The 12316-nt window shown below is 33.1% G+C and overlaps 1 protein-coding gene across 1 annotated transcript; it reads right to left on the minus strand.

Moving 5' to 3' along the window:
• Positions 1 to 755: 755 nt before the first annotated feature.
• Positions 756 to 12277, minus strand: LOC117114626 (U4/U6.U5 tri-snRNP-associated protein 2-like). Its single transcript, XM_033258316.1, has 12 exons — positions 12149 to 12277; positions 11397 to 11460; positions 10190 to 10284; positions 8674 to 8810; positions 7924 to 8076; positions 7125 to 7350; positions 5679 to 5870; positions 4558 to 4700; positions 3727 to 3869; positions 3226 to 3367; positions 3023 to 3109; positions 756 to 2806 (listed from the first exon to the last, which is right to left on the minus strand). The coding sequence occupies exons 1-12, from the start codon at positions 12198 to 12200 to the stop codon at positions 2744 to 2746; spliced, it is 1497 nt and encodes a 498-aa protein (XP_033114207.1). The 5' UTR covers positions 12201 to 12277; the 3' UTR covers positions 756 to 2743.
• Positions 12278 to 12316: the final 39 nt, after the last annotated feature.

Consider the following 12316-nt stretch of genomic DNA (forward strand, 5'->3'; position numbering starts at 1 on the left):
GTTTATAGAAGCATTTAACAAGCTCGCGGTAAAAAAAAATCAAATGTAACAGACATTGCGAAGTACCCAAAAATAATAAAATAAAAACTAACACCATAAAACGAATGGCACGCATAATGGACTAATAATTGACGGCTGTACTCGCAACTAGTATCGGTTTGTCGATGCCACAGTAAAGATCAAAGGACTGTACGCACGCGCTATGTTCGAGAGCGGAGATGTGCCTCCTTTTGTTGAATTACCTTGATATATACCAAAAAGTACTAAAAATCTTAACAGGTACAATGAGGGCACTATAAAGAGGCAGTAGAGCTAAAAAAAATGTATTAATCAATCAACTATTAATCAATCAGCCGCGTGTTTCTAGAGCCCCACATAGAGCAGAATAATACACTAAAGGCAGTAGAGCTGATAAAGTATTATTCAACTATTAATCAGTTAGCCTCATGAGGGCAGTATAATAGAGGCAGTAGAGCTGAAAAAATCTATTATTCAACTACTAATCAATTAGCCCCATGAGGGCAGTGTAATAGAGGTAGTAGAGCTAAAAAAGATCTATTGGTCAACCAGCCGAGTGTTTCTAAAGCTCCTCATCGGAGCTAAAAAATCGAAAGTGTCCATTAGGGTAGGTGAACATGTGTCCAAATCATGTCAGGCAGGCTCCAGGCATCTACATCGTAGATGTAGGTTTTTCTAATACTGTATATAGGATGTAAAACAACTTTTGCTTCTTTTAATGAAAAAAAATGAAGATATTTTTCTAGAAAAAAATTGTTATCATTTTATTACCATTTCTGTTTGATAAGTAGCCAATCTTGATTAGGAAACTTATTTTCTAATACATATTTTAAATCACAAAAATTATTTACATTCAGTAAGGCCAAAAAAAAAAAGTTGTGTTGGCCACACCCGACAAATAAGCAAATAAGTCTGGAATATGCCAATCCAAAATTTTTGTATTTATTTGTGTATATTCTACTTTTTAGGCGTAAACACATATTTGGTTTTAAAAAAAAGGTTTTCCTACCGACCTACCCATTTTTTGGGGGGATTTTCCCAAAACGTAGCCAACACAATTTTTTTTTTTTGGCCTAATTCCTGTAATTTAAGAAAATGAACTACTGTATATGAAAAAGTTAAGCAATGTTTTATTGTTGTTCATGTCAATTTGTCAACAATATTCTTATCTTTTTTAACTGGTTATTGATCTCATTTACTTTTATGAGGGCTGGAATACCAAAACCAACATCAGTGACCAAATCAAGAAAATTGATTTTTATTACGGTACTGTATATCATGTTCTCCACATTATAAGCTTTAATATGATGGGTCATATACTGCAATTGACTTATTGCCAAAGTTATTGAAAAATTATGGCTTCTCTGTGTTGCATTTTTAAAATAAACTTGAATTGAATTAACAGACTCAATCAATGTGTAATATATACCACAGCCTATTACTATTAAGTTTTGCAAGAGATGTACAACCACTGCAGCAAATTCCTCATTTTTTCATAGTACGAATTTGTGAAAAGAAATTTTTGCATCGTTCATTTGTTTGTTTTTTTTTTCATTTTTTTTTTATGTAAAAAAGAGAGTACTTTTATGGGAAAACCACAAACTTTTACATAAATCTTTCTGTCAAGTAAAACTAAATTTTACGGATTTGTTGGCACAGTGGTTAGGATTTAACCCTTAACCTTTAGGTTCGGTTGTTGTTTGAAACCCTTGATATGCAGATTGCTTCCTTTGGGAAAAGCACTTTACAGTTGAATTTGCCCAAGTCAAAATCCAAAATGCCATTGAAATATTGTTCGACTTATTAAAATTTGACTTACAGATTGTTAATTAATAGAAAACAATAATTTGGCATGTAAAATAAGAACGAATTATAAATTATTTGACTTAGGCACAGTCGACTTAGGCAAGTTTAACTGTATACCTAGAGATGCTTCTTTCCACTCTGGAGTTCAACTGCAAACCTGTAAGTTTGAAATACACATGCTGCAACATTATTGAGTTGTCCTCTATAGTATGCCTTTCTTAAGTACTGTATCAAATAATCGAATGTCCTGGGTACAGTAATTGTGAGCTGTTGTGACAAAACGAGTCTTGTGGTACGCCAGGTCAATTTGATATATTTAAGAAAAAGTAACTGAAGTGATATTTTAACAAAAATTGGTTTTCAATTTTTCTGATAAGTTTAATAAGTATATTTCATATTAGCAAACATCCGAGTTGAGTTACCGAAGGTAATAATTTGTTTGAGACATTTTGTTAAGCTATTTTTCAGAATTGATAGGAAAACCAATACAAATTTTATCAGTTGTTTATCTTTAGAGACGATTTTCTCTTAAGTATGTTTTTTAGACATCTGAATTTTAAAATGTTCTTACTCCCGTTTTTACTCAACCTAGGAACATGATTCAAAGGCCAAAATTATATTCATCTATCTAAATATATCAATAACTCATTTTTCATTTTGTCACAACAGCTCACAATTATGGTGAAGTGCAAAGAGCCCATGTTGATGCAATATAAGACTGACATAAAACATTATTAAAATTATTTTATAATATGAAAGTCATAGATGATATAGTTTGTACCTGCTTTTAAATAAATATCAATATCATTTCTGTTATAGATAATCATTAAACAGCTATGTTTCGTCAATATTCTATTGGATTTATGCTGTAGTAACAAAACATTTCATTCGTAAAACTACAATCTACGTCGCTAAATCATCATGTTTCCATTGTTGTTTGATTTGTTGACGAATTCGAAGCAGGTTTCTTCAATTCCCAGATCTAAATAAAACGAAAAAAAAGTTTTATGACAAATTGTGGACAATAAAAAAAAAAACAATTATATATTTTTACTGTATATATTTGAGAAAATAAAAAATCAGGTAGTTCCACCTTGAAAAATGTTAATATGTTTTTGGTATTTTTACCTAATTTATGTAGCTAACAACAACAGTTGTAATAGTGGGTAAACTTTAATAATAATGAATAAGAGATTACTTGTATGTAAGCCTCAGACAGCGCAATCATCTGAGGCAGGATATCTGACACATGAAGATCTTGTATTTCATTCCATTTTCCAGTTCCCTGCAAATCAAAAATAACAGTTAAAATAGTTTAAAGCATGTCTGTTTGTACAGTAATACATTGAAATAATGAGAACAGACGTTTAAAATTATAATGTAAATGTTGTTTTTGTTTACCTTATGCAAGATGTGGACACGGTAAGTCCCTTTGCCTGGTTCACCATCGTGTACAATGTTCGCTATAAGATCATATGTCGTGTTTGGATGAGCTTTACGTACATTAGGATCTGGTGATAAATACTCCTTCAAATCAATATTCCTGGTGAAAAATAATTTCAATTGAATAATTAAATAAATTAATGATAATAAAACAAACAATTGCAAACAATAAATTTAAATTAAACAAAAACAGTAAAATCTAATGACTGTCAGTCAAAAAAAAGAATGTTTCATAAATTTCTAACTGTATATAATTCTATTTTATTCATAATGTCAAACAATAAACTAAATAAAAGCAAATGGAACAGAAACTTAATTCAAAAAATAATTAAGTTCAATTTATAAGACATACAGAAATGACAATAATGAGTACTTCAACACTTGCAATAAATATTTAAAAGAAAATTTTTAGGAGTAAATATATGTTAAAAATATGTTATTATAAATAAGATAACTCACTTTATTGGAAAATTAACAATAGTTCGATTCTTCTCCACAAAGAAGGTGTTTTTATTAAAGCGCTTAAGGCAAAGAATGAGATATGGGGGTAGTTTGGTGAGCTCAAATCGTTTGATGGTTGAGTCCTTGTAAGTCTTGTATTCCTGTAATATGAAGCAATAATCATTCTTATGTTGATTTAACTAATTACATCATCTCACAAAAAAATGATTACAGTATATAAAAACAACCTATGATGCTCAAAGACTGATTCACATAGAATCCCACAAAAATGTCACAAAACAACAATTTTTAACGATTTGGTGATGGTTTCTGCCTGAGAAATGCCCAAAATCTTAAACTTTGAAGGCCAATTTCTCAAATATTGTTCTTTAAACAACTGTATGTTTAAACTCCTGTAACTTCATAGCAAAATGTCGGATTTAAATGATTCTTTTACCATCTCATAGCTCTCATTTCACTGTTTAACGCTGTATTAATAACTAAAAATCAATTTTTGTGAGGAGTGACTGGTTTAGCTTATGATAATAAATTTATTAGTCAATTTCCAGTATAAAAAATATTTGGCACTAACTAAATTGGCATGGGCCCACACAGTTTGGTTGGTTATAATGATTTAACCACATGGTTATGTTAAACATTTCTTAAAACTTAGAAGAACTAAACTGAAGCTTTTTACAAGTATTTTGGGCTTCTGGGTTAAAAATAATTTTTGGTGCTTGTGGTTCAGGCAGGCTTGGGCCTAATCTAAAGTCATAAGCAAATGTTCATATGTTTTGTCTTGTATTGCTTTTACCTTGTTAATGAATAAACGAAATGAAACACACTTACTTTTTCTGTCGTGCCATCAAACTTTGCCATTAGCGTTGCTAGTGGGATCTGTGGAATAATGTTTTGTTCCAATTCATCACGAAACAAAGGAGCTCTTGGTATATCCAACATCAAGTAGAGAAATGGGGACTGACTTTCAGTTTCTGTGACATAAAAGAAAAAAGAAGTTATAAGAAGTAAAATTTGCTAAAAACCAAGTAATCTCTACCATACTCAAGAAGCCCACTGATATAAATATCTGATATTAAGTTATTTTTTGAGTTGGAAGTCTTAATGTAAAAGGTCTCCATCAAGTTTATGTGGCAAATGTATATGATTTTTCAATATATGGGCATTATGATATACTGTAATACCACCCATATAATTCGGCAAATAATAGCAATTTCCAAATAAAATATGATACTGTACACATAGCTTTATGATGGCACAATATGGCACAAAACAGTGATTACCTGTTGTATGAATACAGTACTACAGGGACGTATTTATGGTGGGCAGAGGTTGGCGGGGACACCCAGCCTTGAAGATTTCCATCCAGCCTAAAGCTAATTTTGTTGCCCTTCACCCACCCTTATTAAACCCACTTTTCCATCCTTAAAATCCACTCTTATTCTTAAAGTGTCTGTCACTCACCCTTAGTTTTCTACAGCTAATACCCTGGTTCTAAGACAGACTATACAACAGCTTGAGATGTGAATTACTAAGCAAGATCTACTATGGCCTAAAGGCCTGTCCAGACTATCAAATTTTATTTGACAAAAAACATGTGACATGCCTAAATATGGTCATGATGACATCACACCATGACCACATATAGGCATATCATGACTATATATGGGCAATACAACAGTTTTTGGTAGTGTGGACAAAGCTTTAGTATGAGCTAATAAAGTATACAAGGAGGTGGACTCCTCCAATGCTATAAGTTATATAACACACATAAATAGATCCTTGTCATTTGATTGGTGAACTTGTATCACATGACATTGGTTATTTACCCCACTTTCGTCATTCATCATGGAAATTTAGTTCCACCAACTGTACTCTAAATTCCAGATTGTTGCTTCTGTTTTTAATTTTATGATAAAAAAAAAAAAAGCAAATATTTATAGCATGCACACCTTTATATTCATCTTTTTTTAAGTATTCCTCCTTTTCTTTCTCCGAGATATCAACCGGTAAAACTTTGCGCGAGTAGATCTTCATAGAGCCCTGGAAGACTTTGTAAATGATGCTGCTATTTCGGTTTTTCGTTCCATTCAATGAAATGTGAAGAGTGTTTAAAAACCAAGACAGGAACTCAACTGGATCTCCTGAAATACAGACCAAAATCAGAAGTCAAAATGAGGCATACCATACTGCATACTTTTGCTATATGTTTGTTAAAACCTAAAACAGAAGTCCAATGGGCTTTAATCTCGCGGAGAAGCCCATCTCAAATTGACAAACCCACCCTCTTCTTCAGTTTGCAAAATAGCCTAAAAAAAACCCATCTTGAAAATGGGCTTCTTTTCGAGATAGTACAGTACATACACTGTACAGGGTACATGAATTTCAAAGAACCAAAATGAATTAAAAACATGCTTGGTTTACACAGAAGTTTAGGTAATATAATGCCGGTTAATGCACCCCATTATACAGACTAAATGTTACAGTCAGTAGCCCGTTTTATTGTTTTATTGTAGTAATTCCTAAAATTTAGAGCACTCTCATTTTAAAGAGAAAGCCTCCCTATTTACTTTGCAAATATAGTCTCGAAAAGAAGCCCATCCTAAAAAGAATCCCATGCAAAGTTCGCAAAAAAAGTTCGCAAAAAAAAAAAGTCATAATACTTTTATTCATAACTATAGCAACAGTGGGTTGATTCATTTTAAAGCTTATAATGTGGAGAATATGAATACATTAAAAGTAATCAATATTCTTCTTTTTGTCATTGATGCTGGTATTGCAGGCCCCATTTGGCTGCACACTGTGAAACGGAGGCTGTAACACAGCCTTCTAATGTAGAAGGCTTAGGTCAAGTTAGGTCTGGGGCAGATTGCTAAAAGCGGTCTTTAGATGGTCTTAATGCTTAGCCAGCTTTAATTGCAACGTCACTACTGGTCTATGATTATAGACCATTGCTATACTGCGGTCTAACCAGTTAGCCGTCTTAAATTTTAAAGCCTACTCGGAGGAGGCTTAAAACAGTCTTAAATCATTTTCATCATGGTGGACCTAGACCTAGATGGTCAAAGAGTAAGAATCGAACGATGAATATTCCGCAAGCTTCCCAGTGTCTGTAAAAACCGGTTTATGTTTATTTACGTTCATTTTGATAAATATGCATGTTTTTGAGCAAGCATAACAGCGCCCTCAATTTCATGTTACCAGGGAGAGCTTGTTTGCGTTTCACTACTCAAAGCGGTCTACGTGAAAACCGTTTTATAGCATTGGTCTTAGCAGAGTGACTTTAGTAAGACCATCTAAGTGATAAAGCCGGCTTCATTCGAGGAGTTAAGACTGCCAGTTAAGACCGTTTTATAGCAATCTGCCCATGGTCTGAAGTAGTAGCAACGATGCATTACCTTGCTCTGTGATTTGGAATTTCTTTTTGCTACACAACACCACAGCCTGCAACATCTCATGCGGACTCACATGAGCTTTGAAATTACGTGGATTCCACATCTTCCGCATCAACTCCCCAAATCGTTGCGATAGTAGACACAAAATGTCACCAGGAGGGCGCTTTATATGGACGTAATTCTCCTCCTGGAGAAAGTAACGCTGCAATGGTGTGACATTTGAAAGGGCCTGTGGAAAAAATTCATAGAAAGTTAATAATAATAAAAATAGCTATAATAATAATGATAATCATCATCATCATCATCACCATCATCTTTTTTTTCAGAAACAATGTTTTTTGGCCTACATCTATATTTTGTTACTTCAAGGTTTCAAGAAATTCTAAAGATTTCTTTTTCTCTCAAGTAACCTGTTGCTTGTGTCACCATAAGGATATTATATCATATTTATATCTAAATTATTAAATGTATAGTGAAGAATGAAGGCACTGACACTGAGCAGTTGACTGAGATGTATTGTTCAGCTGCTGCTTCTGCTGAAGACACCAGCCAGCATCAGGTTTTAATTCAATCTGATTGCTTGGCTTCTTGAATGGTTCTGGTATTGAGAGTTCAGCAGATTAAGAACAATGCTTGTGTCTGTATGTGTCCTCTATATGTTGTAGGTAAGTCAGGTGGTGCCAAACCAGGCTTCGGCAGGTACCCAGGGACCCAGTCAAAAATTCTGATTTCCAATTAGAATGAGGACAAATAAAAAGTTATCTTTATCATTAATTTGGAAAACAGTTCATATAAAACTTACATGGAGGAGAACATTACAGTAGTCGTTAGCTTTGATATTGTTCAATCCCACAATACCTGGTAGGTATGTCGTTCCATCGTATGCTCTTGACACCTTTGAGCTAGTCTCTAATGCATCAATGGCTTCAGCATTGAATACTGGTCGCAAGACAAACTGAAAAAATAAAATAAAACCAACTTTCATTGTAAAATGGAGTGTATATAAACAATTGCATGTATTTACGAAAGGTGAAAATGTTTTTAAAATATAAAAAGGCATTCTTTGGTTAGTTTTCTTTTCGATGGAAATTTTTGGAGAACATGATTAGCTATAACAAATGATGATTATAATATACTTTTTTATGTACTGTAACCTCTTAAAACCATAAGACTTTAACATCTTTAATGACAATGAGCAATGTACTTTATCTAAGTTTTTCTCTTCACCCAGATGCAACAGAACTAGCACATTTTTGTGGGAGTAGGAAAAGATGGGATAGACAAAATGAAGTTGGTTGTTATGAGGCGAGACGTATGGCAGAACCGGGAAAAGACACCTGGCATATTGTACTAAATGTGGGTGTGGAACATCAGAGTTTAAGGGTGTGGTATGGGGAGGTGGAATTTCATGAAGATGGTCATGTGCAATCTTCCTTGTATGACCATCTTTAATTTGTTGTAGAATTTTGGACACGGCCACAGGTTTGGGTGAGTTAGTCATGATTGACTGCGTAAATTTAAAATAACCTGTTAGTGAAGAGTAGATACGTACCTTAATATCATCCAATGATGAATCAATAATTTCATAGTTGTCTGGCAGACAGTAGAACCTTAAGCTATGAAGGTTCAAAAACACATGATGATTCACCTGCACACTATGGGTGTATGCATGAGACTTCTGTCCACGACCTAAACAGAAATAACCAATGAAAACGATGTATATAATACATTATATGTGAGCTGTCGTGACAAAACGAGTCTTGTGGTACGAAAAAAGAAAAATGAGTTTAAATGATATACTTTCGACAGATGACAATATCAGCTTTATTTTGGTCTTTGAATCATGTTCCTAGGTTCAGTAAAGCCGGTGTAAGATCATTTTACTTAAGAGAGAATTGCCTCTAAAGATAAACAACTGATGAATTTTTTGTTGGTTTTCGTATCAATTCTGAAAAATAGCTTTAAAAAAATGTGCCTCAAAAACATGATTACCTTTAGGAAACTTAACTCAGAACTTTTGCTGCTGTGAAATATATATATATTTATTAAACTTACCAGAAAAACGCAATTTTTGTCAAAATATAACTTCAGATATACTGTATATTCTTGAATATATCAAACTGAACTTGCGTACCACAAGACTCATTTTCCCACGACAGCTCACATATTTGAAATGCTACTGCTATACTGTTTTTCAAATATGGCTCACTTGAAATACAAATACTTTTAAGATCAATTCACATGGCCAAAATTTGTGACCGAACAGAGAGCAATATAAAACTCAACACTCAGTAAAGTGTCCACACTACTGTATTAGACAAGTGACAAAATTGCTAATGAGCATGAGATGTAAGATAAGATAAGATACACTTTATTGCTCCAAGTCGGAAATTTAGTTCTCGCATTAAAATACAGTAAAACAATTAAAAGAATGATCAAATATAATGAACTATAAAAATTACAATGTAAAAATGACATCAAACAACGACCATTAAAACATTATATATCACCGAAGCATGTCATATCACACACATATATGGCAACTCACAGGTAAAAACCATTTAGTAGTAATACTGCACTAAATATATTTTTTTTTTAATTAATCTAAGTTATGAATTTAAAAGATAAAGATTTAAGATTCATTTTATTGATTTGTATATAAAAATACATATATATATAAAAAAAATGATTTTTTTGTTTTGTTTTTTGTTTTTTTTTTTTTTTTTTTTGAGTATCACACATTGTCAAGTACAATTTAAACTACAATACAGTATTACAATTACACGTAAAACACAAAATATATACAATATGTTATAATATTTAGTGTTAAAAAGACATTAACAAATTGAATTGAAATTATAGAAAAGATCCAATGTAAAAATGACAATCATAGATAATTTTAAAAAGAGATATTAAAAAAAAATCCTTGCAATAAGATCAGGAGAATAAAATGTACAGTATAAAATTCTCCAACCTGTAACAGTAAAACGGTTCAATTTTTGTTGGGCGTGTACTGATTTAAAAATAAATTAAAAATATTAGTAAAAAAAATGATAGTGTACAATTACCTTGAAAGTACTTGCCACACACAAGACATCCGTAGACATTCAAATGGGAGAGGGAGACGGAGCAGAGCTTCTCAAAGTCAAAATCCAGCAGATGCCTGAGAGGAATTGGTTTATCAATAAAATAAATCAATAAAATAATGTTAGTGAATTATGCAAATAGCAATCATTCGTAATTACTGAAATTTCTTTATTTTAATTTTGATTGTATATTGTAATGGTCTTTTCTATGGGTACTTGTTATAAACACAATCACTCAGTCTCACAAAAATACAAAAATGTAAACATGATATCAACCAAAGTTACATAAATACACCAAAAATGAACACTTTATATATTTAAGACCTGCACAAAATATATTAATACAATAAAAGTATGTACTGTACATTATGAAACCATAAAAGAGATGCTAAAAACTCTAGTATCAGAAAGGATAGTGACCAATGGCTGAATTTAATCCCCAACAGTTAATCAATGATTCTTATGGTAACTTTAGTTTCCATTAACACGTTGGCTGCCAGCGACGAGTATACTCGCCCACAGGGTCTTGCTGAGGGCACCAAGGACGAGTATACTCATTAAAATCACGGTAACATTCTTGCATTTATAACTTCTTTATTATAAATTGTAGAACCACAGACTCAACGACTGGTAATTCGGGGAAGATACACATAATGATAACGTACAAATGGCATATGTATGTTTGTTGTGTTATGTTGCCGGTAGTACACTCGAGCGGTACCAGTGGGGGCGCCCTTTGAACATATACCAACCCATGTAAAAAGCAGAGGAGATATTTGGCCAATTTCAGGCTCAAAATGTTCTTAATTTGTTGTTATTTTACAGCAAAAGAGGGCCCTGACAAAATGCCCTGGAAAAATTGCCCCAGAAAAAAGACCTGGTAAAAATGGCCCCAAATGACAGTACACCTGATTATAGGGGGTATTACATAGTCACACCTACATTAATGCACATAAGGTACAGATATAATTTTTGGGGGGGTTTTCAAAAACCTCATTTGACATTTTACCTCAGCCTCAATTTGTTTTTATTTTGTTCTTATTTTTTAAGCAATTGCAGCCTCAGTGTTCTTATAAAAGTGTAGCACCAAACATTGACGTACATCAACTTTCCTTAGTAATGAACCATACTTTGATTTCTTTAGTTCTTGTACCACTACCACTAGTCAAAGGTTACAAAACTAATTTACCTGTTTATTGTGTCCAAATAAGGGCAGTTGCGGCTCACATCCAGCTTTGTATGTTTAGGTTTATCTGTCAAACACGAACGGAAAGACACAAATTTATTGATTGATTGAAATTATCTGGTGCACGATAAATATGCACGATACAAAATAAAAATGATCTGTAAACAAAGAAAGTAAAAATTAATGAGCATCCGGAATTTAATACAGATTAACATAAACATAAATAAATCAAAGCCTAAACATAAAAGACATCTTGATATATGTCAAAAGAAAACTGAGGAAACAATAAAAAAACACAAACACTGAAATTCAACAATGCAATTAGATGGTCATTTTTATCCAGGTAAGTATTCACGAAGTAGGCCTAGACTTATAAATCTAGACTAGCCTCTCCCCTCCCCCCCCCCTCCAGGCCTAAAAAAGCAGGATCTAGGGCCTATTTTTTTTTTTAGCCTAGGCCCTAGTCCTAAGTGGCCCAATATCTATTACTTTCAGTTGTCTACTAGTTGTTTACTAGTTGTCTGGTCAGACTCACTACTAAATACTAAACCTCCTAGGCTAGGCTATTACTGCGATAGGCCTACTGTAGGCCATCCAGTGAGCTTGCACCAGGAAAAGTCTCACTTCTGTCCTGTCTAGTCTGTGCGTTAAAGAAGGAGGACAAAGATGGTGGTGAGTAGTCTAGCCTAGCTAACATAGGCCCATTTCTTAGCTAGCCTATTATCTTCTGATTAATTTAACAACAAAATCATTACCACCATCATAATCAAAATCATCAGAGGAGCGTTTTTTCGCCGAAGAAGTCATGGCTTCCACTAAAAGGGAATATTTTGGTACACTACTTCTAAAATTAACCCGCGGTGCCTCGACAGCTCCAAGCCTCCTTCTTTTCTTGATGATGATTGGCTACAGGCTTAAAGTAT

Source organism: Anneissia japonica, unplaced genomic scaffold (assembly GCF_011630105.1).
Source record: "Anneissia japonica isolate Jap-2015-1 unplaced genomic scaffold, ASM1163010v1 scaffold287836_len1076198_cov165, whole genome shotgun sequence".
Lineage (NCBI taxonomy): Eukaryota > Metazoa > Echinodermata > Crinoidea > Comatulida > Comatulidae > Anneissia > Anneissia japonica.